Below are 26,545 nucleotides of genomic sequence, written 5' to 3'. Positions count from 1 at the left end.
TCGGAAAGCTAGTTGAGAGTGGAGCAACGAGCTTCTCATGCTTACACCTCCACAAAGCTGTGCTCAACCTGGGGCTCAATGAACCTTTTATGAATGACTATTCCAGAGATGCCACCTCCACCCTCCAAAGCTCACACGAGAGGAGATATTTAAGTAAGCATCTTCAGGAGATATAATTCTTGCACTTGAGCTGAAAATTTTATTGGAGATACTGAGTTTTTTCTAACTCTCAGAATCTAAGTCAGGAAGAGCCAGAAAGGGACAGATGACAGATAAGACATTCGTCGGCTCTATCTCCACTGAAGTGACTACAGACTCATTTGACTATGATCACATCATGTGTCAGGGGCTACATGCATTTATACGTGTGTATGTAAATACACTTACATATGTATGTATGACATATATATATGTCTATGAATGAATGTATATACGTATATCTTAGTTCTCTCTTCAGAAATTAATACATGTCTACAGAATTTCTGAGCCCTCCTGGCTCCTCTGTCCGTGGGATTCTCCAGGCAAGAATACTGGAGTCGGTTGCCATTTTCTCCTCCAGGGGATCTTCCCCACCCAAGGACTGAACCCATGTCTCCTGAATCGGCAGGCAGATTCTTTACCACTGGGCCACTTGGGAAGCTAAAGTACTTCTATTTAAAAATGCTATCCCCAGTGTTCCTAGAACCCTGTCTTCATACCACATCCAGGTAGCTATGAGTTCTCTAGGCTAATACAAGGAGCTAATGGGAGAGTTGATAGGGAATGCCAGAGTAGAGCAATCAAGCAATTGCTTCGCCCAAGGGTCAGACTCAAAATTAAGGTAAGAAATGTTGAGAGGAAGAGCACCTGGCAAAAACCATGCTAGTGGTCCCTTAACTTCTTCAGGACAGTGAGGGCACTAATAAGCCTTTCTCACTGTCACAAGGTTCCTCTCCATGGTACAGGGGTTCATCTGGTTCTTCCCTTAGGAACCTTCTATCTCCATCAATGACATGGCATTTCCCCTTACGTGCAACCAATCACCCTTCAAGAGAGGCAGAAACATCCAGAAAATGCATTCAGACAGATGATGAAACGGGCTGGCCACTGACGATAGGAGCCAGTGCAAAATTAAACACACCAACAGGGCCCAGAAAGCTCCCAGGACCAACCACAAACCCTCTTCTCCTTCAATATGCAGAGAGGTTTTTTTCTTGAAGTGATTTTCCCAATTCGGAATAACCAGACAGAAGCTTTTAAATATAATGAGGCTTATTCCAGGGGACCAGTTGAAATTCGGACACAGTTAACCTGATATGGGTTTAAATGGGGACTTATTTTTCACCTATTCACCCTTGTAGGGCAAAAAGAGAGCTCTGAAGCCTATAGTTTAGCCCTTGTCACGAACCCTTTACTTAAAAGTCAAGGCAATTAGGCCCATGACTGTTACAAATTTATCTCAAAGCTTCTGTCCTGCACAAACCAATCACAGTCATGGCTGAAAACAAATACAGATTTTTAAAAAATTCTTTAATCCACACGCAAGGAGATGTGTGAGGACAGCCGAGAAATCATGGCGACAGGGATAGCCGGTGGCGACCAAGGGGACATCTGCTTCTGAGACCTGTTTTGGGACAGGGGACAAAACCAACCAGTGGTACTTAGCTCTCTCCACATCTCTCTCCGTCTTTACATCTGCCCATTCACCACATTTCGGTCCAACAAACTGTTTCTCTCTTTTGAGAGGCTTATAGCGAGAGCAAGAGGGACTCAAGACAAACGAGGGGGCGATGCCTGGGATATGTTGCAACACGTAATGCTGGAAAACGTGTAGCTGTTTACTACCAGCGGCTGGGAGACGCCGAGCGCCGCGCGCACCAGAGCTCAGTCCTCGGGGCGCGACCCCGCCTCCCCACAACCTCAGGCGCGTTCTGGTTGGGGGGGGGGGGGGTGGGGGACGCGCTGCGAGCCCTCCCTCACGCGCCCACGGAACCCGGAGGCTCCCTGAGTGCCGGCCCCCAGGGAAAGAGCGCGGTCTCCCCTCGGGCCCTGCGCCCACCCTGCGAGCTGCGCGCCCCGGAGTTACCTCGGAGGCCGGGGTTGTCGTCTCTGGCCCGAATCTTTCGGATTTTGACAGGGCGCCCGCTCAGAGTGGACAGGACCAGACGCTGGCGCAAGAAGTTGCAGCCTGAGTAGCTGAGGGAGTGCGCCTGGGTCGCCATGTGCACGCCCTCCCCAAAGACGCGGGTAGCAGGGACGAGTCGACTTCGGATGGGTGAGGGGGCTGCGGTACTGGCAGTAGCAGCGACAGCGGCAGGGGCGGCCTGGGTTCCCTCCCGCAGCCCCCGGCGCGTCCACGTGGTTTGGAACAGGAAGAGAGAGAGACGAGACACCGGGTCAGAGGGGAGTGAGGCGGAGCCGGTGACCGCCTCTCCACCTACCCGCCCGGCTGGAGGCGGTCCCCAGCACCGGGCCACGCCTCTATTGGCCGGCGGAGAATCGGGGCGGTGCCCGTGCCGCGCCGCTATAGGCCTTCACTGCGGCTGGGCGGTGCCCAGGCCGCGCTACCATTGGCCTGCACTGGAGTTGGGCGGTGCCCGGGCCCCGGCAACAGCTCTCAGCTGGAGGAGCTTTGGGGCGGGGGATGGATTGCCGAGAGGCCTGGGAGCGGACGCTTTGGAGCACACCCTCCCTGCCAGTTTCTTCGGGATCTTTCCCCCTTAGGGGTAAGGGGAGTGGACAGCATGCCCGGTACTTAGGCTCACCACTAACGGCAATCTCTGGGATGTGGATGGTATAATCTCCCTCCGCTTTTTCCTAATAGAAAAGAAAACAGGATTGGCGCGCTTTACCCTGTTGCAGACACAGTGCAGAGCACGCAGCCAGTTTTATCCCCTCGCTCCGCTCTGTGACCCTGCGAGGTAGTGTCATTCCTTCCCTACACTTGAGGAAGACACCAGCAACACTGCTAGACTGGAACCGAAGTCTTCAGATACCAGGCCATTGTTTACTAGACACGAAGCTTTGCCACTTTCGCCTCAGTGGCTTGCTTTACTGTCACCGTGCTTCATGCCAAGTCGGGTCCTCCCGCCTCTCATGCCTCAAAATGGGTAGCTGTAATACCTTAGACACACACACAGCTTTTCCCTCTTTCCTGTCATCTTCTAATCGTGCACACCAAAATCTTTGCAAAGATTGGATTATGTCACTCCTCTGTTCAAAAATCTTCGAAGATAACACAGTTAAGTATAAAATGACTGCAGACTTGGGAGTTCAATTCCATAATACAGTTGGTTTGCAGCTATTCTTGGGAAATATGAGTCATGAGTTCCAGAACATATGGGGAAAGAGGGGCTTCTGGAAGGGGTCAGAGTTTGAGTAAGATTAAAGAAGGTGGCTAGTCTTATGTGGGTTAATAGTTATGAGGAACCGCCGGAAGGTCTGAACTCCTATAGGCTATTAGAGGTGTTAAGTTCAGTCCCTCAGTCGAGTACCACTCTTTGTGACTCCATGGACTACAGCACGATAGGCTTCCCTGTCCATCACCAAACTCCTGAGCTTGCTCAAACTCATGTCCATCGCATCAGTGATGCCATCCAACCATCTCATCCTCTGTCATCCCCTTCTCTTCCTGCCCTCAATCTTTCCCAGCATCAGAGTCTTTTCCAGTGAGTCAGCTCTTCGCATTAGGTGGCCAAAGTACTGGAGTTTTAGCTTCAGCATCAGTCCTTCCAATGAATATTCAGAACTGATTTCCTCTAGGATTGACTGGTTTGATCTCCTTATTGTCCAAGAGATTTTTCAGAGTCTTCTCCAACACCACAGTTCAAAAACATCAATTCTTCAGTGCTCAACTTTTGTTATAGTCCACTCTCACATCCATACATGACTACTGGAAAAACCATAGCTTTGACTAGATGGACCTTTGTCAGCAATGTCTCTGTTTTTTAATATGGTGTTTAGGCTTCTCATAGCTTTTCTTCCAAGGAGCAAGTGTCTTTTAATTTCATGGCTACAATCACCATCTGCAGTGATTTTTGAAGCCCAAGAAAATAAGCTCTCTCACTGTTTCCATTGTTTCCCTATCTATTGCCATGAAGTAATGGGACTGGATGCCATGATCTTAGTTTTCTGAATGTTGAGTTTTAAGCCAGCTTTTTCACTCTCCTCTTTCACTTGCATCAAGAGGATCTTCAGTTCCTCTTCACTTTCTGCCATAAGGGTGGTGTCAACTGCATATCTGAGGTTATTGATATTTCTCTCTGCAACCTTGATTCCAACTTGTGCTTCATCCAGCCCAGCACTTCGCATGATGTACTCTGCATATAACTTAAATAAGCAGGGTGACAATATATGACCTTGACGTACCACTTTCCCTGTCTGTTGTTCCATGTCCAGTTTTAACTGTTGCTTCTTGACAGCATACAGATTTCTCAGGAGGCAGGTAGGTGGTCTGGTATTCCCATCTCTTGAAGAATTTTCCACAGTTTACTGTGATCTACTTCCCTGACAGGGCAATTGGTAAAGAATCTGCCTGTAATGTAGGAGACCCTGGTTTGATTCCTGGTTTGGGAAGATCTGCTGGAGAAGGGATAGGCTACCCACTCCAGTATCCTTGGGCTTCATTGTGGCTCAGCTGGTAAAGAATCTGCCTGCAATGCGGGAGACCTGGGTTCATTCCCTGTGTTGGGAAGATCCCCTGGAGAAGGGAAAGGCTACCCACTCCAATATTCTGGCCTGGAGAATTCCATGGACTGTATAGTGCTTGGGATCACAAAGAGTCGGACTCAACTGAGTGACTTTCACTTTTCACTTGGCAATAAGGAGTTCATGATCTGAGCCACAGTCAGCTCCCAGTCTTGTTTTTGCTGACTGTATACAGCTTCTCCATCTTTGGCTACAAGAATATAATCAATCTGATTTTGGTATTGACCATCTGGTGATGTACATGTGTAGAGTCATCTCTTGTTGGAAGAAGGTGTTTGCTATGACCAGTGCATTCTCTTGGCAAAACTCTGTTAGCCTTTGCCCTGCTTCATTTTGTACTCCAAGGCCAAATTTTCCTGTTATTCCAGGTATTTCTTGACTTCCTACTTTTACATTCCAGTCCCCTGTGATGAAAAGGATATCTTTTTTTTTTTTTTTTTTGGTGCTAATCCTAGAACATCTTGTAGGTCTTCATAGAACCATTCAACTTCAGCTTCTTCAGCATTACTGGTTGGGGCACAGACTTGGATTACTGTGCTATTGAATGGTTTGCCTTGGAAACAAAGATCATGCTGTCATTTTTGAGACTGCATTTAAGACTCTTCTGTTGATTATGAGGGCTACTTGATTTCTTCTAAGGGATTTTTGCCCACAGTAGTAGATATAATGGTCATCTGCAGAGTCTATGAAGACCTACAAGACCTTCTAGAACTAACACCATAAAAGACATTCTTTTCATCATAGGGGATTAGAATGTAAAAGTAGAAAGCTAAGAGATATCTGGAGAAACAGGCAAGTTTACCCTTGGAGTACAAAATGAAGTAGGGCAAAGGCTAACAGAGTCTTGTCAAGAGAACATACTGGTCAAAGGAAACACCCTCTTTGAACAACACAAGAGACTATTTTACATATGGACATCACCAGAGGGTCAACACTGAAATAAGATTGATTATATTCTTTGTAGCTGAAGATGGAGAAACTGTATATAGCCAGCAAAAACAAGATCAAGAGCTGACTGTGGCTCAGATCATGAATTCCTTGTTGCAAAATTCAGACTTAAAGTGAAGAAAGTAGGGAAAACCACTAGCACATTCATGTATGACCTAAACCAAATCCCTTATGATTATACAGTGGAGGTGACAAACAACGTCAAGGGGTTAGAACTGGTAGACAGAGTGCCTGAAGAACTATGGACAGAGGTTCATAACACTGTATAGGAGGCAGTGACCAAACCATCCCAGAGAAAAAGAAATGGAAGATGACAAAGTGGTTGTCTGACAGCAAAGGCTTTACAAAGAAGGAAAAGAAGAGAACTGAAAGGCAATGGAAAAAGGGAAAGATATACCCAACCGAATATAAAGTTCCAGAGCATAGCACACAGAAAGCCTTTTACATGAACAATGCAAAGAAACAGAGGAAAACAATAGAACGAGAAAGAATAGAGATCTCTTCAAGAAAATTGGAGATACCAAGGGAATATTTCATGAAATGAGGGCACGATAAAAGCACAGAAACCACAAGGACCTAACTGAAGGAGAAGAGATTAAGAAGCAGTAGCAAGAATATACAGAACTGTATAAAAAAGGTCTTAATGACCCAGATAATCATGATGGTGTGGCCACTCACCTAGAGCCAGACATCCTGGAATGTGAAGTTAAGTGGGTCTTAGGAAGCATTAATGTGAACAAAGCTAGTGGAAGTGATGGAATTCCAGCTGAGCTATTACAAATCCTAAAAGATGATACTATTAAAGTACTACACACAATATGACAGCAAATTTGGAAAACTCAGCAGTGGCCACAGGACTGGAAAAAGTCAGTTTTTATTTCAATCCCAAAGAAGGGCAATGCCAAAGAATGTTCAAACTACCACACAATTTGCACTCATTTCACATGCTAGCAAGGTAATGCTCAAAATCCTTCAAGCTAGGCTTCAGCAGTATGTGAACTGAGAACTTCCAGATATACAAGCTGGATTTAGAAAAGCAGAGGAACCAGTGATCAAATTGCCAACATTCATTTGGTCATGGAGAAAGCAAGGGAATTCCAGAAAAACATCTACTCTGCTTTATTGACTATGCTAAAGCCTTTGTGTGGATCACAACAAACTGTGGAAAATTCTTCAAGAGATGGGAATACCAGACCATCTTACCTATCTTCAGAGAAATCTGTATGCAGGTCAAGAAGCAGCAATTAGAACCAGACATGAAACAATGAACTGTTTCAAAATTGAGAAAGGAATAAATCAAGACTGTTAATTATCACCCTGCTTATTTGCCTTTTGTGCATATTACTTTATGTTTCTGTGCAAAATGCCAGGCTGGATGAATCACAAGCTGGAATCAAGACTGCCAGGGGAAATACCAACAACCTAATATATGCAGATGATACCATTGTAATAGCAGAAAGCAAAGAGGAAATAAAAAGTTTCTTGAGGAGGGTGAAAGAGGACAGTGAAAAAGCTGACTTAAAACTCAACATTCAAAAAAGAAAATTATGGGATCCAGTCTCATCACTTCATGGCAAACAGAAGGGAAAAAAGTGGAAACAGTGACAGGTTTTATCTTCTTGGGCTTCAAAATCACTGCAGAAGTGACTGCAGCAATGAAGTTAAAGATGTTTGCTCCTTGGAAGGAAAACTATGACAAACCTAGAAAACATGAAAAGCAGAGACATCATTTTGCTAACAAAGATCCCTATTATAGTCAAAGCTATGGTTTTTCCAGTAGTCATGTATGGATGTGAGAGTTGGATCATAAAGAAAACTGAGCATTGAAGAATTGATGGTTTTGAATTATGGTGCTGGAAAAGACTCTTGTGATTCCCTTGGACTGCAAGGAAATCAAACCAGTCAGTCCTAAAGGAAATCAACCCTGAATATTCATTGGAAGGACTGTTGCTGAAGCTGAAGCTCCAACACTTTGGCCACCTGATGCAAAGAGCCAACTCACTGGAAAAGACTCTGATGCTGGGAAAGATTGAAGGCAGGAGAAGGAAGCAACAGAGGATGAGATGGTTGGATAGCATCACCGACTCACTGGACATGAGTTTGAGCAAACTCCACAAGAGGGACAGGGAAGTGAGAGACAAGGAAGCCTGGCCTACTGCAATCCATGGGGTCACAAAGAGTCAGAACCAACTTAGCTACTGAACAACAACAACAATGCAAAGTTTAACATGATCAGCTGTGAAGTTCTTTGAGGGAAGTGGTAATCCATATACATTAATGTCATTTGTTGAGACTTACTTTTAGGAAGTTGACAGTATTCAAAATTCCAAGACCTCTGAATGCCTCCTTTGACTCCTGATGTGGAGGATCCCAAAGCAAAAACTGGAACCATCACACCAGTAGAGGACGTTTTGTGTATTATCTCACTTTAGTTATTCAACGACCTTAAAAAAACAACTAATACCCTTTGTATCAACCCCTGTCGGTGCCCTGTTCATATCCCTTCAGTTATTACTATTTTCAGTGCAAACCTGCTTAATTGTCCTCCAACAGCACCTGTATCTCTTTGTCTAAAGGTTTTTCTCGCCTGTAGAACTTAACAGGGCAAAACTGCTGGGAATTAATTCTCCCTCAACCACCTCCCACTCCCCACCCTCACCCCCCACCCTCCACCTCCACCCAGTCCTCACCCAATGGCTAGTTTGAGGTGATATCCTAGTTCTGAGACATAAGTTCTACACTGGTTCCCCAGGGTTCCCCAGAGGTTTTAAGCTTCCATTGCCAAACGGGTTACTTGCTTAAGTACCTTTTACTGGCATCCTTGCAAGCTTCCCAGCTCCCTTCTGATATTTCCTGGGATTAACTTCCAAATAAACTACTTTCACTCAAATTATTGCCTAAGGGTCTTCTTCTCAGAAACTCCAATATAAGTTCTGATTTTTAATATTTGAGAACTGAGGATCAGAGAGAATAAATGCTTAAAGTGATACTTGCTTAAAGTGACACCGCTAATAAATGGCAGAACCGGAACAAAAGCTTTGTCTGCCTGTCGCTGTCTGTCTGCCTCTCTCATCTCGTGTCTTTGGAACTCTGAACTGTAATAAGAAGTCTGGCTACCATGAAGCTGCCATGCCAGAGAGACCACACAGACAGAGCACCAGCTGTTCCAGCTGCCAGCATCAACCGCCAGACATGGGAGTGAGGGAGCCTTCAGATGATTCCAGTCCCCAGCCAGCCTCAGACAAGTCTTTGGAGTCACCCGAGCTGACACCATATGTAGCACAAATGAGCTGTCCTCACTGAGGCCTGCCCAAATTGCCTATTTCTGAGCTCAATAAATGATTGTTACTATTTTAAGCTATGGCTCGGGGGGTAGTTTGTTACACAGTGATGAATAACCAAAACTCCATGTCCCTGAATCCCCTTCTGTGCGTAATTCTCAGTTTTGTTATGTGTGCTCAGTTGCATCTGAGTCTTTGTGACCCCATGGACTGTAGCCTCCCAGGCTTCTCTGTCCACGGAATTCTCCAGGCAGGAATACTGGAGTGGGTTGCCAAGCAAACTGCAAAGAACACCTTACATGAGATTTAAGAGTGAAGTCACAGCCACACTTCTTATGTTTCACAAGGTACCAGGCTCCCTTCACATAATTACCTTGTTGGCATGTAGCAGCAGCCAGGCCCACTGGTCCTCTAGCTCCTACCTGATCCTAGCAGCCCCAACTGTCATGGGCTCCATGATAAAGGACAGCTGTCTTCTCCTGGTCACTAAAGTTAGAGACTTGGAGTCAGTGAGCAACTGATGCAGCTTCCAGCTCATCCCTGTTGATTTTGAGCTCTGTCATCAAGTACAAAGACGAGAGCCTCATTTAGATTATGAAACTAGCCCCCACACTTGATAAGGTCAGATCCCTACAATTAACCTCTTTTGCTTTTTTGCTTGAACCCTGACTGGTACACATGCCATTACTGACTCCATCTAATCAGTTCAGTTCAGTTCAGTTGCTGAGGCATGTCCGAGTCTTTGTGACCCCATGAACCACAGCACACCAGGCCTCCCTGTCCATCACCAACTCCTAGAGTCCTCCAAAACCCATGTCCATTGAGTCAGTGATGCCATCCAACCATCTCATCCTCTGTCATCCCCTTCTCCTGCCCTCAATCTTTCCTAACATCGGGGTCTTCTCAAATGAATCAACTCTTCGCATCAGGTTGCCAAAGTATTGGAGTTTCAGCTTCAGCATCAGTCCTTCCAATGAACACTCAGGACTGATCTTTAGGATGGACTGATTGGATCTCCTTGCAGTCCAAGGGACTCTCAAGAGTCTTCTCCAACACCACAGTTCAAAAGCATCAATTCTTCGGTGCTCAGCTTCCTTTATAGTCCAACTCTCACATCCATACACGACCACTGGAAAAACCATAGCCTTGACTAGATAGACCTTTGTTAACAAAGTGATGTCTCTACTTTTTAATATGCTGTCTAGGTTGGTCATAACTTTCCTTCCAAGGAGTAAGCGTCTTTTAATTTCATGGCTGCAATCACCATCTGCAGTGATTTTGGAGCCCAGAAAAATAAAGTCAGCCACTGTAACCTCATCTATTTGCCATGAAGTGATGGAACCGGATGCCATGATCTTAGTTTTCTGAAAGTTGAGCTTTAAGCCAACTTTTTCACTCTCCTCTTTCACTTTCATCAAGAAGCTCTTTAGTTCTTCTTCACTTTCTGCCATTAGGGTGGTATCATCTGCATATCTGAGGTTATTGATATTTCTCCCGGCAATCTTGATTCCAGCTTGTGCTTCATCCAGCCCAGCGTTTCTCATGATGTGCTCTGCATGTAAGTTAAATAAGCAGGATGACAATATATAGCCTTGGCATACTCCTTTTCCTACTTGGAACCAGTCTTGTTCCATGTCCAGTTGTAACTGTCACTTCCTGACCTGCATACAGGTTTCTCAAGAGGCAGGTCAGGTGGTCTGGTATTCCCACCTCTTGAAGAATTTTCAAGTTTATTGTGATCCACACAGTCAAAGGCTTTGGATAGTCAATAAAGCAGAAATGTTTTTCTGGAACTCTGTTGCTTTTTCGATGATCCATCAGATGTTGACAGTTTGATCTCTGGTTCCTCTGCCTTTTCTAAAACCAGCTTGAACATGTGTAAGTTCACATATTGCTGAAGCCTGACTGAAGAATTTTGAGCATTATTTTACTAGCATGTGAGATGAGTGCAATTATGTGGTAGTTTGAGCATTCTTTGGCATTGCCTTTCTTTGGGATTGGAATGAAAACTGACCTTTTCCAGTCCCATGGCCACTGCTGAGTTTTCCAATTTGCTGGCATATTGAGTGCAGCACTTTCACAGCATCATCTTTCAGGATTTGAAATAGCTCAACTGGAATTCCATCACCTCCACTAGCTTTGTCTGTAGTTATGCTTTCCTAAGGCCTACTTGACTTCACATTCCAGGATGTCTGGCTCTAGGTGAGTGATCACACCATCGTGATTATCTGGGTCGTGAAGATCTTTTTTGTACAGTTCTGTGTATTCTTGCCACCTCTTCTTAATATCTTCTGCTTCTGTTTAGTCCCTACCATTTCTGTCCTTTATTGAGCCCATCTTTGCATGAAATGTTCCCTCATTATCTCTAATTTTCTTGAAGAGATCACTAGTGTTTCCCATTCTATTGTTTTCCTCTGTTTCTTTTCATTGATCACTGAGGAAGCCTTTCTTATCTCTCCTTGCTATTCTTTGGAACTCTGCATTCAAATGGGTATATCTTTCTTTTTCTCCTTTGCTTTTTGCTTCCCTTTTCACAGCTATTTGTAAGGCCTCCTCAGACAGTCGTTTTGCTTTTTTGCATTTCTTTTTCTTGGGGATGGTCTTAATTCCTGTAAAGTCTAGTCAAGGCTATGGTTTTTCCAGTGGTCATGTATGGACGCGAGAGTTGGACTATAAAGAAAGCTGAGTGCCGAAGAATTGATGCTTTTGAATTGTGGTGTTGGAAAACACTCTTGAGAATCCCTTGGACTGCAAGGAGATCCAACCAGTCCATCCTAAAGGAGATCAGTTCTGGGTGTTCATTGGAAGGACTGATGTTGAAGCTGAAACTCCAACACTTTGGCCACCTGATGCGAAGAGCTGACTCATTTGAAAAGACCCTGATGCTGGGAAAGATTGAGGGCAGGAGGATAAGGGGATGACAGAGCAGGAGATGGTTGAATGGCATCACTGACTCAATGGACATGAGTTTGGGTAGACTCTAGGAGCTGGTGATGGACACGGAGGCCTGGCATGCTGCAGTTCATGGGGTCGCAAAGAGTTGGACACGACTGAACAACTGAACTGAACTGATATTAAGGCTCTGTATAAAGGCTTTATACACATGATCTCATTTGGTCACAACAACTACCTCAAAAGTTGGGTTATACATACATAGGGGTTTAATGATACAATTCTCTCTGCTTTTATTTTCAGAATTGTCCATTACAGTTTTTAAAATCCCTTCATATATTCTTCTTTCACACTGATATATATCACAATGATAAATATCTTCTCTTATAATTACCTCCATGATTACTCCCATTTCAATAGTGATGAAAGTGAACTTAGCTCAGCAATGGATTTAGAGGCCAGAGTAGAAACACATTCTTCCCAGTTTATAGAGAAAATTGCTCACCACCACACTTCCACCAACTCTGCTATCTTATCATCTTCTTTATTCAAATCATAATGGTTCAATGGGCTTTTACTCAACTCAGCCTGGAACTCTTTCTTACACTGCTCCAATTTTAGGATGCCTTTTTATTTCCAGTGCTCCTTCTCTTGTTGTTGTTTAGTCACTAAATTGTGTCCAACTCTTTGTAACCCCAGAGACTGCTGCATTCCAGGCTTCCCTGCCCTTTACTATCTCCTGGAGTTTGCTCAAACTCATGTCCACTGAATGAGTGATGCCATCCAACCATCTCATCCTTTGTCACCCTCTTCTCCTGCCCTGAATCTTTCCTAGCATCAGGGTTTTTTCCACTGAGTTGGCTCTTCACATCAGGTGGCATCAGACCTTCCAAAGAACATTCAGGGTTGATTTATTTCACCATTGACTGGTTTGATCTCCTTGCTGTCCAAGGGACTCTCAAGAGTCTTCTCCATCACCACAGTTCAAAAGCATCCATTCTTTGGCACTCAGCCTTACTTATGGTCTGACTCTCACATCCATACATGACTACTGGAAAAATAATAGCTTTGACTATGCAAGCCTTTGTCAGCAAAGTGATGTCTCTGGTTTTAAAAATGCTGTCTGAGTTTGTCATAGTTTTTCTTCCGAGGAGCAAGCGTCTTTTAATTTCACGGCTGCAGTCCCAACCACAGTGATTTTGGATCCCAAGAAAATAAAATCTGTCACTGGTTCCACTTTTTCCCCATCTATTTGTCATGAAGTGATGGCACTTAATGATGGGATGCCATGATCTTCGCTTTTGGAATGTTGAGTTGCAAGCCAGCTTTTTCACTCTCCTCTCTGCACTCCCACAATGACTAGTCACAAGTACATTTCCACATATATACCCTCTTATTACCTCTTGAAACCTGTTTATGTGGCAGCCTTCCTAACAACACTCTGTGATCCAGTGTGCCTGAGGACTGGATCCTATCAATTAGAGCAGAAGTCATCTCATTGTATGTTCAGTGCTTGGCATCTAGTAGGTGTTTAATCACTGTGACTACAATTGATTAACTAATCAATTCATTGAAACATGCATGGCTAGCCTATATTAATAAATTATAACTGGCTAAAACATTGGTTCTCAAACTTTATCATGCATTAAAATAGCCTGGAGGGCTCATATTCCTGGGCCTCATTCCCAGAGTTTCTTCAGTACCTCTGGGTTAGGGCCTGAGAATTTACATTTCTAAAGTTTCCCAAGTGATACTGATGCTTCTGGCCTAAGGATCACACTTTGAGAAGCTTAACAAAAACAAGAGGGTAATTCCCTGGTGGTCCAGTGGTTAGGACTCTGCACTTCCTCTGCAGGGGACATGGGTTCAATTCCCTGGTCAGGAACTAAGATCCCATAAGCAGCACAGTGTGGCCAAAAAAAAAAAAAAAAGGCATATGTTTACATACACATAATGGGAGTCTCACAGAAGAGGAGAGAGAGACACGGATAGAAAGAGTATGTGAGCCAAAACTTTCCAAATTTGATGAAATACATAAAGCTACACATCCAAGTAAAGTCACTAGTTTAGAAGTTGAAGTTTTAGAAGTAGAACCTCCAAATAAGAACCTAGTCCAGGTTGACAGTCTCTGAAGCACAGAACCCGACGAAGCCATGCCTGAACTTCTGACCCACAGCAACTGTGAGATAATTAGTGCATGCTCAAGCAACTAAGGTTGTGGTAATTTATTACATAGTAATGGAAAATTACTACACTGGTTTTCAAACCCAGATTTGTTTGACTTCTAAAGCCTGTGCTCTCTCCTACACCTGATTAAATGTCTTATGAAAGGTGTTAAAGGCGTTGATGGAGATGATAGACTTTCTGAGTTTCAAGAAATACAAGTCAAATGGTCTGTCCTTCTATGACAAATGCCTCTCTCTTAAGGGAACATCTAAGAAGGTTGGAACTATTGAGCTATATCAGCCCAAGTCCCATTTATATTTGGATGATAACTAGTTGTTGCTGTTCAGTTGCTAAGTCATGTCTGACAGTTTAACCCCATGGACTGCAGCTCACCAAGCTCCCCTGTCTTTCACTATCTCCTGGGGTTTGTTCAAACTCATGTCCAGTGAATCAGTGATGCAATCTAACCATGTCATCCTCTGCCATCCCCTTCTCGTTTTGCCTTCAATCTTTCCCAATATCAGGGTCTTTTCCAGTGAGTTGGCTTTTCATGTCAGGTGGCCAAGGTACTGGAGATTCAGCTTCAGCATCAGTCCTTCCAATGAGTATTCAGGTTGATTTCTTTTAGCATTGACTGATTTGATCTCCTTGCTGTCCAAGGGACTCTCAAGAGTCTTCTCCAGCACCAAAGTTCAAAAGCATCCATTCTTCAGTGCTCAGCCTTCTTTATGGTCCAACTCTCACATCTATATATAACTACTAGAAAAACCATAGCTTTAATTCTATGGACCTTTGTCAGCAAAGTGATGTCTCTGCTTTTTAATACGCTGTCTATATTTATCATAGCTTTTCTTCCAAGGAGCAAGCATCTTTTAGTTTCACGGCTGCAGTCCCCATCTGCAGTGATTACGAAGCTCCAAAAGATAAACCTGTCACTGCTTCCACTTGTTCCTGTTCTCTTTGCCATGAAGTGATGGGACTGGATGACATGATCTCAGCTTTTTTTAATGTGGAGTTTCAAACCAGCTTTTTCACTCTCCTCTTCCACTCTCATCAAGAGGCTCTTCAGTTTCTTCTCAATTTCTGCCATTAGAGTGGTATCATTTGCATACCTGAGGTTGCTGATATTTTTCCCAGCAATCTTGATTCCAGTTTGTGATTCATCCAGCCCCACATTTTGCATAATGTACTCTGCATAGAAGTTAAATAAGCAGGGAGACAATATACAGTCTTCTTGTTCTCCTTTCCCAATTTTGAACCAGTCTGTTGCTCCATGTCCAGTTCTAACTGTTGTTTCTTGACCTGCAATCAGGTTTATTAAGAGACAGGTAAGGTGGTCTGGTACTCCTATCTCTAAGAATTTTCCACAGTTTGTTGTAATCTGCACAACCAAAGGCTTTATTGTAGTCCATGAAGCAGAAGTAGATGTTTTTCTGGAATTCCCTTGTTTACTAAACCCAGCTTGTACATCTGGAAGTGCTCGGTTCACATACTACTGAAGTCTAGCTTGAAGAATTTTGAGCATTACTTTGCTAGCATGTGAGGAGTGCAATTCTATGGTAGTTTGAACATTCTTTGGCATTGCTTTTCTTTGGAATTGCAATGGAAACTGACCTTTTCCAGTCCTGTGGCCACTGCTGAGTTTTCCAAATTTGTTGACATATTGAGTGCAGCACTTTAACAGTATTATCTTTTAGAATTTGAAATAGCTCAGCTGGAATTCCATCACCTCCACTAGCTTTGTTTGTAGTAATGCTTCCTAAGGCCCACTTGTCTTCACACTCCAGGATAACTGGCTCTAGGTGAGTGACTACACCATCATGGTTATTTGGGTCACTGTGTATTGATAACTAGGGACAACCATCACTAATGCTTTTAAAGATGTCTTAGGATTCTCAGAGCCCCCTGATTATGATATTTAACTTTTGTTTTTCTATAATTGTTAGCAGTAAAAACATTGATAAAATTTGAGGGGACTTCCATGGTGGTCCAGTCATTAAGACTCCACACTCCCAATGCAGGGGGACCGAGTTCCCAGTGCAGGGAACTAGAGCCACATGACATAACTAGAAGTTTGGAACTAAATATTCCCTGTGCCATACAAAGATAGAAGATCCTGTGGGTTGCAACTAAGACTCAGTGCAGTCAAATGAATACATAAAAATAAATATTAAAATTTGAAAAAGTTTCTGTGTTTGTTTCATAGCCTTTGGGAGAGGAGCTGGGTGGGGGATCTCTCTTTCACAGATAAACATAAATTCTCTTCATTGACTGTGAAAATGAAAGGAAAGTGGATAATCAGCAGGTGATAAACAGTCAGAGAATAATTTTTAAGGTATCTGTTACAAACCTTTTGTTTGTTTTTGGTCATGTCACACAGCATGAGATCTTTCTTAGTTCCTTGACTGGGGATGGAACCTGTGCCCCCTGCAGTAGAAGCGAGGAGTCTTAACCACTGGACCACCAGGTAACTCCCACCAGTTGCCAATCTTAAAGCAACAAGCATTATATCACAATTATGATACATTAGGATTTATAACTATGAAACCTGCAGTGTGAAGTGATGCCAATACACAAATGTGGCTTTGTTACATAAATCATACATTCTTGATTTTCTAGAACTGTCTTAAGTTCCTATATTTTATTCACTGCCTGCATCAAATCCCAATCATATGGCCCAATATTTTATGCAGAACAAGTCTTTCATTGTATTAAAAATGCTTAACCATAAAAAGGAATTTATTGATTCATCAGAAGTTAATTGGGGGCTTCCCAGGTGGTCCATTGGTTATTAATCTGCCTGCCAACACAGGGGATGTAGGTTCAATCCCTCGTCCAGGAAAATCCCACATTCTGTGGGGCAACTAAGCCCATGTGACACAACTACTGAGTCCACATCCCACAACTACTAAAGCCAGTGAGCCTAGAGCCTGTGCTTTGCAACAAGAGAAGCCACAGCAATGAGAAGCCCTTGCACCATAACTAGAGAAAGCCTACATGCAGGAATGAAGACCCAGTGCAGCCATAAATAAATAACTAAATAAATAAGAACCAAAAGTTAAAAAAAAAAAAAGGTAAAAACTTAAAAGGTATTCAAATGCCCATTAACTGCTAAATGAATAAACAAAATAGAGTATATTCATAATGGAATATTACCCAGCCATAAAAAGGAAAGAAGCACTGATACATGCATGAATTTTGAAAACATTATGTCAAGTGAAAGAAGCTATCCACACACACACACTCTTTGTAAAATTCCATTTAAACACAGTGTCCAAAACAGGCAAATCTACAGAGACAGAAAGTACATCAGAGGGAGGCAAAAATGGTCATTAGAAAATCCAAACTCATGTTCTACCAGCAGAGCAAACTCAGCATGAATAAGCCACTTTTTTCCCAATAGCATCAGCAAATGTAGAGTAGAGCTCTTATTGGCCCTGCTGGATCACATACCCATTTGTGACACAATCACCGCTGTTTGCAGGAATATGGTGCTCTGATTGGCCAAATCTAAGTCACATGCTCACCCCCTTCATAGAGAAAGTAGCATCAGTGTCTCTTAAACTACAAGAATGGAGCAACAGAGAGCAGTGACTCCCCTAAAGAAAATTGAAGTTCTGTTATCATAAGAGGTAACAGATGCTAGATAGGCAAAATAATACGTGACAACTTTAACGAACCCACACAAGAGTCTCATCACCCAGAATCTCTTCATGACTTTGTGAAGTTAAAACTTCATAATATGTAGATATTTTCCCAACTCAATTCAATTCCATAAACATTTATCTAACACCTACTAGAGTGCCAGGGTTGGCCATGCCAACAAATGTACAAGGACATAAGATAAAGGACTAAGAATGTAGAGATGAACAAGAAACAGACCCTGTTTCTAGTATACTCACAGCCTAATCTAGTGGTTCTTGACTTCACTGTACCAAAAATTTCTTGGAGCTCTTATTAAAGATGCACACTCCTGGGCCACAATCTAAGATTTTCTAATTTGTTAGGTGTGGGATCAGCTCTAGAAATGCATATTTAAAATTTCCCAGGTGTTCATGCTGCAAGGGGTCCAAGAACTACGCTTTCAGATTCTCTGACATGATGGAGATGAAAGACGTGCAAAAAAGAAGATACAAGGGATATGAAAGTAGCTATAAGCCAGTATGAAGGTCTGGAGGGTACAGAGGAAGTAGTACCCTTATTTAGCTTATAGCACACATTTTGCACAAGACAAGGTTTTCAATAAAGGAAACTATAGGATTATATCCAGCTACTACGAATGTTTCTCATTATGATAAGCCTGAGGATATTTGGAAGATGAGAAGCTAAGAGTTGGCCTTTGTTCATTGCTGGTAGCAGTCCTATATATTTGCTCTCCTTTCACCCCACTGAGCATTTTTATTGATATTACAAATGAATTTATCCTTCAGAATTTCTCCTACCCTTCAGTACTTTCTGAACTGGGAATTTTCATCCTTACATGTTTCTTTCAAATTGTTTCAACATATCATTTTCACTTGTTAAAATAACTTACTATTATAGAATTTAGATTGACTCTTCTGATAATAAGTAAGAAGGCACCTTAACCTCATGAGTAAAAAGTAGGTACGGTCCCTCAATTTACTGAAAACCAGTTCTACAGTCTATTTTACATTAGAAGGGGTTTTCTGAGACTATAGTTTTATCACTTTTTGATGTTACAGGCCTATAAAATTAAAAGGAAAAAGAAGGAGATCAATTGTGGTGGCTTAAAAATGTCAGAAATTCTTTGATATGCCCTTCAACAGGTAGATTTTAATTAACCTTCCTTTGAGTGTGGTTCGACTCACTAACTCACTTCTAACAAATAAAACATGGCAGAAGTGACAGTGTGACTTCTAAGACTAGGTCATAAAAAACACTGCGGCCTTCTACCTGTTCTTTCTCTTGGATTTCTCTCTGTGAGTGAAGCTGGTTGCCTCAACATTAGGTCACTCCAGCAACCCTATAGAGAGGCCACATGACAAGGAACTGAGGCCTCCAGTCAACAGCCATGTGAGTGAACCATCTTGAAAGAGGGACACCCAGGATCAGTCAGGTGACTGCAGCCTCAGCCAGCATCTTGATTACTGCCTTAGGACAGATACTGACCCAGAACCATCAAGCTATACTACCCTTAGATTCCTAATACTCAGAAACCATATGAGATAACGTAGTTTGAAGGTACAAAGTTCTGGAATAATTTGTTATGCAGTAATAGATAGTTAAAACACTGACAAAGAAAGATGCTACATTTTAATTTTAAAGTAAAGGACATTTTTAAAAAATTACCATCTGTTATCACCATCATTTTACAAAATATATGATTAAAGTCTTTTTATGTGCATCATTTTAACATACTAGAGAGTGAACCCTCATGTACTTATGTATCTAATTCAACAAGTACTAATTCACATACAATCTTACTTCATCTAGACCTCCATCCATCTACCCATGTTCATCTTAAATTATTTTGAAGGAAATCCCAGGCAACATAACATTTCATCTGTAAATATTTGTAAAAGATTCATATCCAGTGTTGTCGCTTGGAGAATTCCATGGACAGAGGAGCCTGGTGGGCTACAGTATATAGGGCTGCAGAGTCAGACACACCACAGTTTGAAAGCATCAATTCTTTGGCACTCAGCCTTCTTTATGGTCCAACTCTCATATTTGGTAATGCAAGCCTTTGTCAGCAAAGTGATGTCTCTGCTTTTTAATATGTTGTCTAGGTTTGTCATAGCTTTCCTTCCAAGGAGTAAGCATCTTTTAATTTCATGGCTGCAGTCACTGTCCACAGTAATCTGGGATCCCAAGAATACAAAATCTGCCACTGTTTACACTTTTTCCCCATCTATTTGCCATGAAATGTTGGGACTGGATGTCATGATCTTGCTTTTGTGAATGTTGAGTTTTAAGACAGCTTTTTTACTCTCCTCTTTCACCCTCCTTAAGAGGCTCTTTAGTTCTTTTCTTTCAGCCGTTAGAGTGGTATCATCTGCATATCTGAGGTTGGTGATATTTCTCCTGGCAATCTTGATTCCAGCTTGTGATTCATCCAGCCCAGCATTTCGCATGATGTACTCTGCATATAATTTAAATAAGTAGGGTGACAATATACAGCCTTAACATATTCCTTTCTTAATTTTGAACCAGTTAGTTGTTCCATATAAAGTTCTAACTGTTGCTTCTTGACCTGTATAAAGGTTTCTCAGGAGGCAGGTAAGGTGGTCTGGGATTTCCATTCCTTTAGAAGTTTTCCTGTTTGTTGTGATCCACACAGTCAAAGGTTTCAGCATAGTTGATCAAACAGAAGTAGATGTTTTTCTAGAATTCCCTGGATTTCTCTTTAATCCAACAGATGTTGCCAATTTGATTTCTTGTTCCTCTGCCTTTTCTATATCCAGCTTGTACATATGGAAGTTCTTGGTACACATACAGTTGAAGCCTAGTCTGAGGATTTTGAGCATTATTAGATTAGATCTGGTAGACAGAGTGCCTGAGGAACTATGGACGGAGGTTCATAACATTGTACAGGAGATGGTGACCAAAACCATCCCAAAGGAAAAAAAAAATGCAAGAAGGCAAAGTGGTTTTCTGAGGAGGCTTTATAAATAGCTGAGAAAAAAGAGAAGCAAAAAGCAAAGGAAAACGGGAAATATATACCCAACTGAATGTAGAGTTCCAGAGAATAGTAAGGAGAGATAAGAAAGTCTTATTAAGTGAACAATGCAAAGAAATAGAGGGAAACAATAGAATGAAAAAGACTAGAGATATCTTCAAGAATACTGGAGATACCTAGGGAACACTCCATGCAAAGATGGGCACAATAAAGGACAGAACAGCAAGGATCTAACAGAAGCAGAAGAGATAAAGAAGAGGCGGTAAAAATACACAGAAGAACTACACAAAAAAAGTCTTAATGACCCAGATAACTACAGTGGTGTGGTCACTCACTTAGAACCAGACATCCTGGAGTGTGAAGACAAGTGGGCCTTAGGAAGAATTACTATGAACAAAGTTAGTGGAAGTGATGGAATTCCATCTGATTTATTTCAAGTCCTAAAAGATGATGCTAATAAAGTGTTGCACTCAATATGTCAACAAATTTGGAAAACTCAGCACTGGCCACAGGACTGGAAAAGGTCAGTTTCCTTTGCAATTCCAAAGAAAAGCAATGCCAAAGAATGTTCAAACTACCATAGAATTGCACTCATTTCACATGCTAGCAAAGTAATGCTCAAAATCCTTCAAGTGAGGCTTCAACAAACAGAGAACTTCCAGATGTTCAAGCTGGATTTAGAGAAGAAAGAGGAAATAGAGATCATGTTGCCAACATCCACTGGATCATGGAAAAGGCAAGAGAGTTCCAGAAATCCCAGTTTTTAACTGCAAGATACTAGGAGAACTACCTTTCCCAACTGAGACAACCAAAAAACAATCTCCAGATGTTGCGAAATATCTCCTAGGAACAAAAATATTGACAGTAACAGATATTAGAGGACTCAGAAGATTCAGGATCAAATCTGGGGTAATGGGGCACTAGGGAGCAGAAGGCATACTCTATAGGTAGGATGTGCACCGCTGTCATGAGGCATAGAATGTCTAGATGGCTCTTCTTTTTCATGTTGGCAGCCAGGGATGACCATTGTCTACCTCCATTAATTCATCAGGAGGGGCTGCAAAATGGTACTTTTCCAACTCAGTTATTTATTTTTCATTTATTAAGTCAAATATCTCCTTGAAGAGAAACTTCTTCTCATCTAGTATCTGGTTAGCTGAGGTGCAGTTCACAGAGAAAATGTAAGATCTGCGTTTGTTCCTTTTCATTTATCTACCAATTTTCAAAATAATGAGTTCTGCAAAGGTATCCTTTGGGGATTTGGGAGTATGTGACCCTTTATGAGCTCATTAATTTAAATATATTTGATGTGATTCAAATCACTGCAATTAGTATTCTTAATAATAACCAAATTATCCCCTCTCTCTAAGAAGTGACTCTCTTTTTCTCTTTTAAATATTTATTTATTTTATTTAACTGCACTGGGTCTTAGTTGCAGCATGCAGGATCTTTAGCTGTGGCATGTGAATTCGTAGTTGTGGTATGTGGGATCTAATTCCCTGACCAGGGATTGAACCTGGGCCCCCTGCATTGGGAGCACAGAGTCTTAGCCACTGGACCACCAGGCAAGTCCCAAGAAGTGACTCTTTACTTGGTTGCTGAACCTTTTTGCCTTATTCAAGTGTATCCTAATAACATCCTTGCTTTCTTGGATGAGATGGTGTTCCAGAACCAACCTGTATCTTTTCTATCTCTCATCTAAAATCAATTATTTTCCTAAGAAGTTCTGACTTCTTTTAGTGGGAACTGTAGGCCACTAAGTAGATCTGGGTAATCTACTGTATTGTCCTTGTTTCTAGTCTTTTTCAGGAGACAAAGCAGAGAAATACTTCTTCTTTTTAAGATAAAACTATACTGTGAATTTGTAGTGGTACTTCCATTCAGGATTCAAGGTATTTAAGTTAATTCCATTATTCTTACATTTGTATCTCTGCTTCCATTGCCCCCCCCAAAACCTGATTCCCAAGGACCCCAACATAATTACTCATTTGCTTTATCCCACAAAACACAAAACTAGTGTCAGAACAATAATTATAACATCAACAATACACTTATAAAAAAGAACTTACAGCATTTGTTTTTCTCCCCAGAGTATACACCAGAAGGAATGTATAGGGAATTTCCTATGTTTTAAGTCTTAAAATAGTTCCACTCTCTATAGTTATGCCATCTACTCATTATAGACTTAGGTTTATTTGTTTCATTTGCTTCCAATTTTAGGGACTTAAAAAATTTTTAACTTTGTTTCACAATTAGGTAAAATTTACAAAACACAAGTATATGTAGAAAAAGGTAGCTATGGTTTCCATCCTTTCTATCCTGTCCCTTCCCTCTCCCATATAAATGACAGATATTTTAAAGTTTTTAGTTTATCCTTATTTTATAAAATATAGTTTTATTCTCTCTTCTTTCTGCTTTCTTAGATAAGCAGTATCATATTATACAGAATTTTCTTCATGTCAGTTTTCAACTGATAAATATGTGTTAGAAATCACTCCACAGAAGAACACACAGTTCTTTCTCATTTCTCTTTACAGCTTCCTTTGTGTGGATGGGCCATTTTATTCAACAATCCACAACAATTTCCAGTGTTTTGCTATGACAACACTGTAGCAATTATGGGGCCCACTGGGTAAAAGAATGCAAACAACTTCAGTATTCTTGCCTTGAAAATCCCATGAACAGTATGAAAAGGCAAAAAGATATGACACTGAAAGATGAACTCCACAGGTCAGTAGGTGCCCAATATGCTACTGGAGAAGAGTGGAGAAATAACTCCAGAAAGAATGAAGAGACAGAGTCAAGGCAAAAACAACACACAGTTGTGGATGTGACTGGTGATGGAAGTAAAGTCCGATACAGTCAAGAACAAATTTGCATAGGTACCTGGAATGTTAGGTCCATGAATCAAGGTAAATTGGAAATGGTCAAACAAGACAGCAAGAGTGAACATTGACATTTTAGGATTCAGTGAACTAAAATGGACAGGAATGGGTGAATTTAATTCAGATGACCATTATATCAATTACGGTGGGCAAGAATCACTTAGAAGAAATGTAGTAGGCCTCATAGTCAACAAAAGAGTCTGAAATGCACTACTTGGGTGCATTATCAAAAATGAGAGAATGATCTCTGTTCATTTCCAAGGCAAAGCATTCAATATCACAGTAATCGAAGTCTATGCCCCAACAACTAATGCCAAAGAAGCTGAATGGCTTTATAAGGACCTACAAGACCTTCTAGAACTAACATCAAAAAAAGTTGTCCTTTTTATCATAGAGGACTGGAATGCAAAGGTAGGAAGTCAAGAGATACTTGAAGTAACAGGCAAGTTTGGCCTTGCAGTACAAAATGAAGCAGGGCAAAGGCTAACAGAGTTAGCCAAGAGAACGCACTAGTCATAGCAAACACCCACTTCCAAAACCCCAAGAGATGACTCTACACATGGACATTTTCATATAATCAATACCGAAATCAGAATGATTATATTCTTTGCAGCCAAAGATGGAAAAGCTGTATACAGTCAGCAAAAACAAGATCAAGAGCTGACTGTGGCTCAGATCATGAACTCCTTATTGCCAAATTCAGACTTAAATCGAAGAAAATAGGGAAAATCACTAGACCATTCAGGTATGACCTAAATCATATCCCTCACAATTATACAGTGGAAGTGAGACATAGATTCAAGGGATTAGATATGATAGAGTTTCTGAAGAACTATGGACAGAAGTTCATGACATTGTACAGAAGGCAGTGATCAAGACCATCCCCAAGAAAAAGAAATGCAAAAAGGCAAAATGATTATCTGAGGAGGCCTTACAAATAGCTGAGAAAAGAGAAGTGAAAGGCAAATGAGAAAAGGAAAGATACACCCATCTGAATGCAGAGTTCCAAAGAATAGCAAGGAGAGATAAGAAAGGCTTCCTCAGTGATCAATGCAAAGGAATAGAGGAAAACAGCAGAATGGAAAAGACTAGAAATCTCTTCAAGACAATTAGAGATACCAAAGGGACATTTCATGCAAAGGGCACAATAAAGGACAGAAACGGTATGGACCTAACAGAAGCAGTAAATATTAAGAAATGGTGGCAAGATACATAGAAGAACTACACAAAAAAGATCTTAATGACCCAGATGATCATGATGGTGTGATCACTCACCTAGAGCCAGACATTGGAGTGCGAAGTGAAGTGGGTCTTAGGAAGCATCACTACAAACAAAGCTAGTAGAGGTGGTGGAATTCCAGCTGAGCCACTTCACATACTAAAAGATCATGCTGTGAAAGTGTTGTACTCAATAAGCCAGCAAATTTGGAAAACTCAGCAGTGGCCACTGAACTGGAAAAGGTCAGTTTTCATCCCAATCCCAAAGAAGGGCAATGCCAAAGAATGTTCAAACTACCACATAATTGCACTCATTTCACATACTAGCAAGGTCATGCTCAAAATCTTTCAAGTTAGGCTTCAACAGTATGTGAACCAAGAACTTTCAGATGTACCCGCTGGATTTAGAAAAAGCAGAGGAACCAGAGATCAAATTGCCAACATCCATTGATCACAGAAAAAGCAAGAGAGTTCCAGAAAGACATCTACTTCTGCTTTATTGACTATACCAAAGCCTTTGACTGTGTGTCACAATAAACTGTGGAAAATTCTGAAAGAGATGGGAATATAAGACCACCTGACCTGCCTCTTGAGAAATCTGTATGCAGGTCAAGAAGCAACAGTTAGAACTGGACATGGAACAACAGGCTGGTTCCAAATTGGGAAAGGAGTATGTCAAGGCTGTATACTATTACCCTGTTTATATAAGTTACATGCAGAGTACATCATGTGAAATGCCAGGCTGGATGAAGCACAAGCAGGAATCAAGATTGCCAGGAGAAATATCAATAACCTCAGATATGCAGATGAAACCACCCTTATGGAAGAAAGTGAAGAACTAAGGAGTCTGTGGATGAAAGTGAAAGAGGAGAGTGAAAAAATTGGCTTAAAACTCAACATTCAAAAAACGAAGATCATGCCATCACTTCATGGCAAATAGATGGGAAAACAGTGGAAACAGTGACAGACTTTCTTTTCTTGGGCTCCAAAATCACTGCAGATGGTGACTGCAGCCATGAAATTAAAAGACGCTTGCTCCTTGGAAGAAAAGCTATGACAAACCTGGGCAGCAATTAAAAAGCAGAGACATTACTTTGCCGACAAAGGTCCATCTAGTCAGAGCCATGGTTTTTCCAGTAGTCATGCATGGATGTGAGAGTTGGTCTATAAAGAAAGCTGAGCACCAAAGAATTGATGCTTTTGAACTGTGGTGTTGGAGAAGACTCTTGAGAGTCCCTTGGATTGCAAGGAGATCCAGCCAGTCCATCCTAAAGGAAATCAGTCCTGAATATTCATTGGAAGGACTGATGCTGAAGCTGAAACTCCAATGCTTTGACCACCTGATGTGAAGAACTGACTCATTTGAAAAGACCCTGATGCTGGGAAAGATTGAAGGCAGGAGGAGAAGTGGACAACAGAGGACAAGATGGTTGGATGGCATCACTGACTCGATGCACATGAGTTTGAGCAAGCTCCAGGAGTTGGCGATGGTTAGGGAAGCCGGCGTGCTGCAGTCCCTGGGGTCACAAAGAGTTGGACATGACTGAGTGACTGAACTGACTGAATTTGGTCTATTTCTCAATGTCATTATTTCCAGACCATTCTCTTTCCCAGTCCCTCACCTCTGGACCGTTGTTCAATCTAATAAGCCAGACGACTCTGAATTTGACATACACTAGTCTCTACTCCCTTCCCTGCCCACTCCTCCCCACCACCACCTTCCCAAGTTAAAACCATAAAAGATACTTTTGCTGGGACAATCCTCTAAGAGATCAAAACCACACAGAGAATAATAGTTAAGTCTGGGACTATAATTTATTATTATTATT

At 41.7% G+C, this 26,545-nt stretch overlaps 1 protein-coding gene and 1 non-coding gene across 2 annotated transcripts in view; both read right to left on the bottom strand.

Annotated features, from left to right (window-relative positions):
* Positions 1-2,358, bottom strand: part of RCL1 (RNA terminal phosphate cyclase like 1) — a 66,141-nt gene extending 63,783 nt beyond the window's left edge. The window contains exon 1 of the mRNA XM_070480438.1: positions 2,066-2,358. Coding sequence (XP_070336539.1) covers positions 2,066-2,201 — 136 coding nt within the window. The 5' untranslated portion in view covers positions 2,202-2,358. The remainder of the gene's footprint in view (positions 1-2,065) is intronic.
* A 19,750-nt stretch (positions 2,359-22,108) lies between these two features.
* TRNAG-CCC (transfer RNA glycine (anticodon CCC)) lies at positions 22,109-22,181 on the bottom strand. Its single transcript has one exon. It is a non-coding gene; the product is annotated as a tRNA-Gly (tRNA).
* Between the last annotated feature and the right edge of the window lie 4,364 nt (positions 22,182-26,545).

The sequence above is a fragment of the Odocoileus virginianus genome, chromosome 18 (assembly GCF_023699985.2).
Source record: "Odocoileus virginianus isolate 20LAN1187 ecotype Illinois chromosome 18, Ovbor_1.2, whole genome shotgun sequence".
Lineage (NCBI taxonomy): Eukaryota > Metazoa > Chordata > Mammalia > Artiodactyla > Cervidae > Odocoileus > Odocoileus virginianus.
The sequence above is the reverse complement of the archived record's forward strand: the minus strand, read 5'-3'. Positions and strand labels throughout refer to the sequence as shown.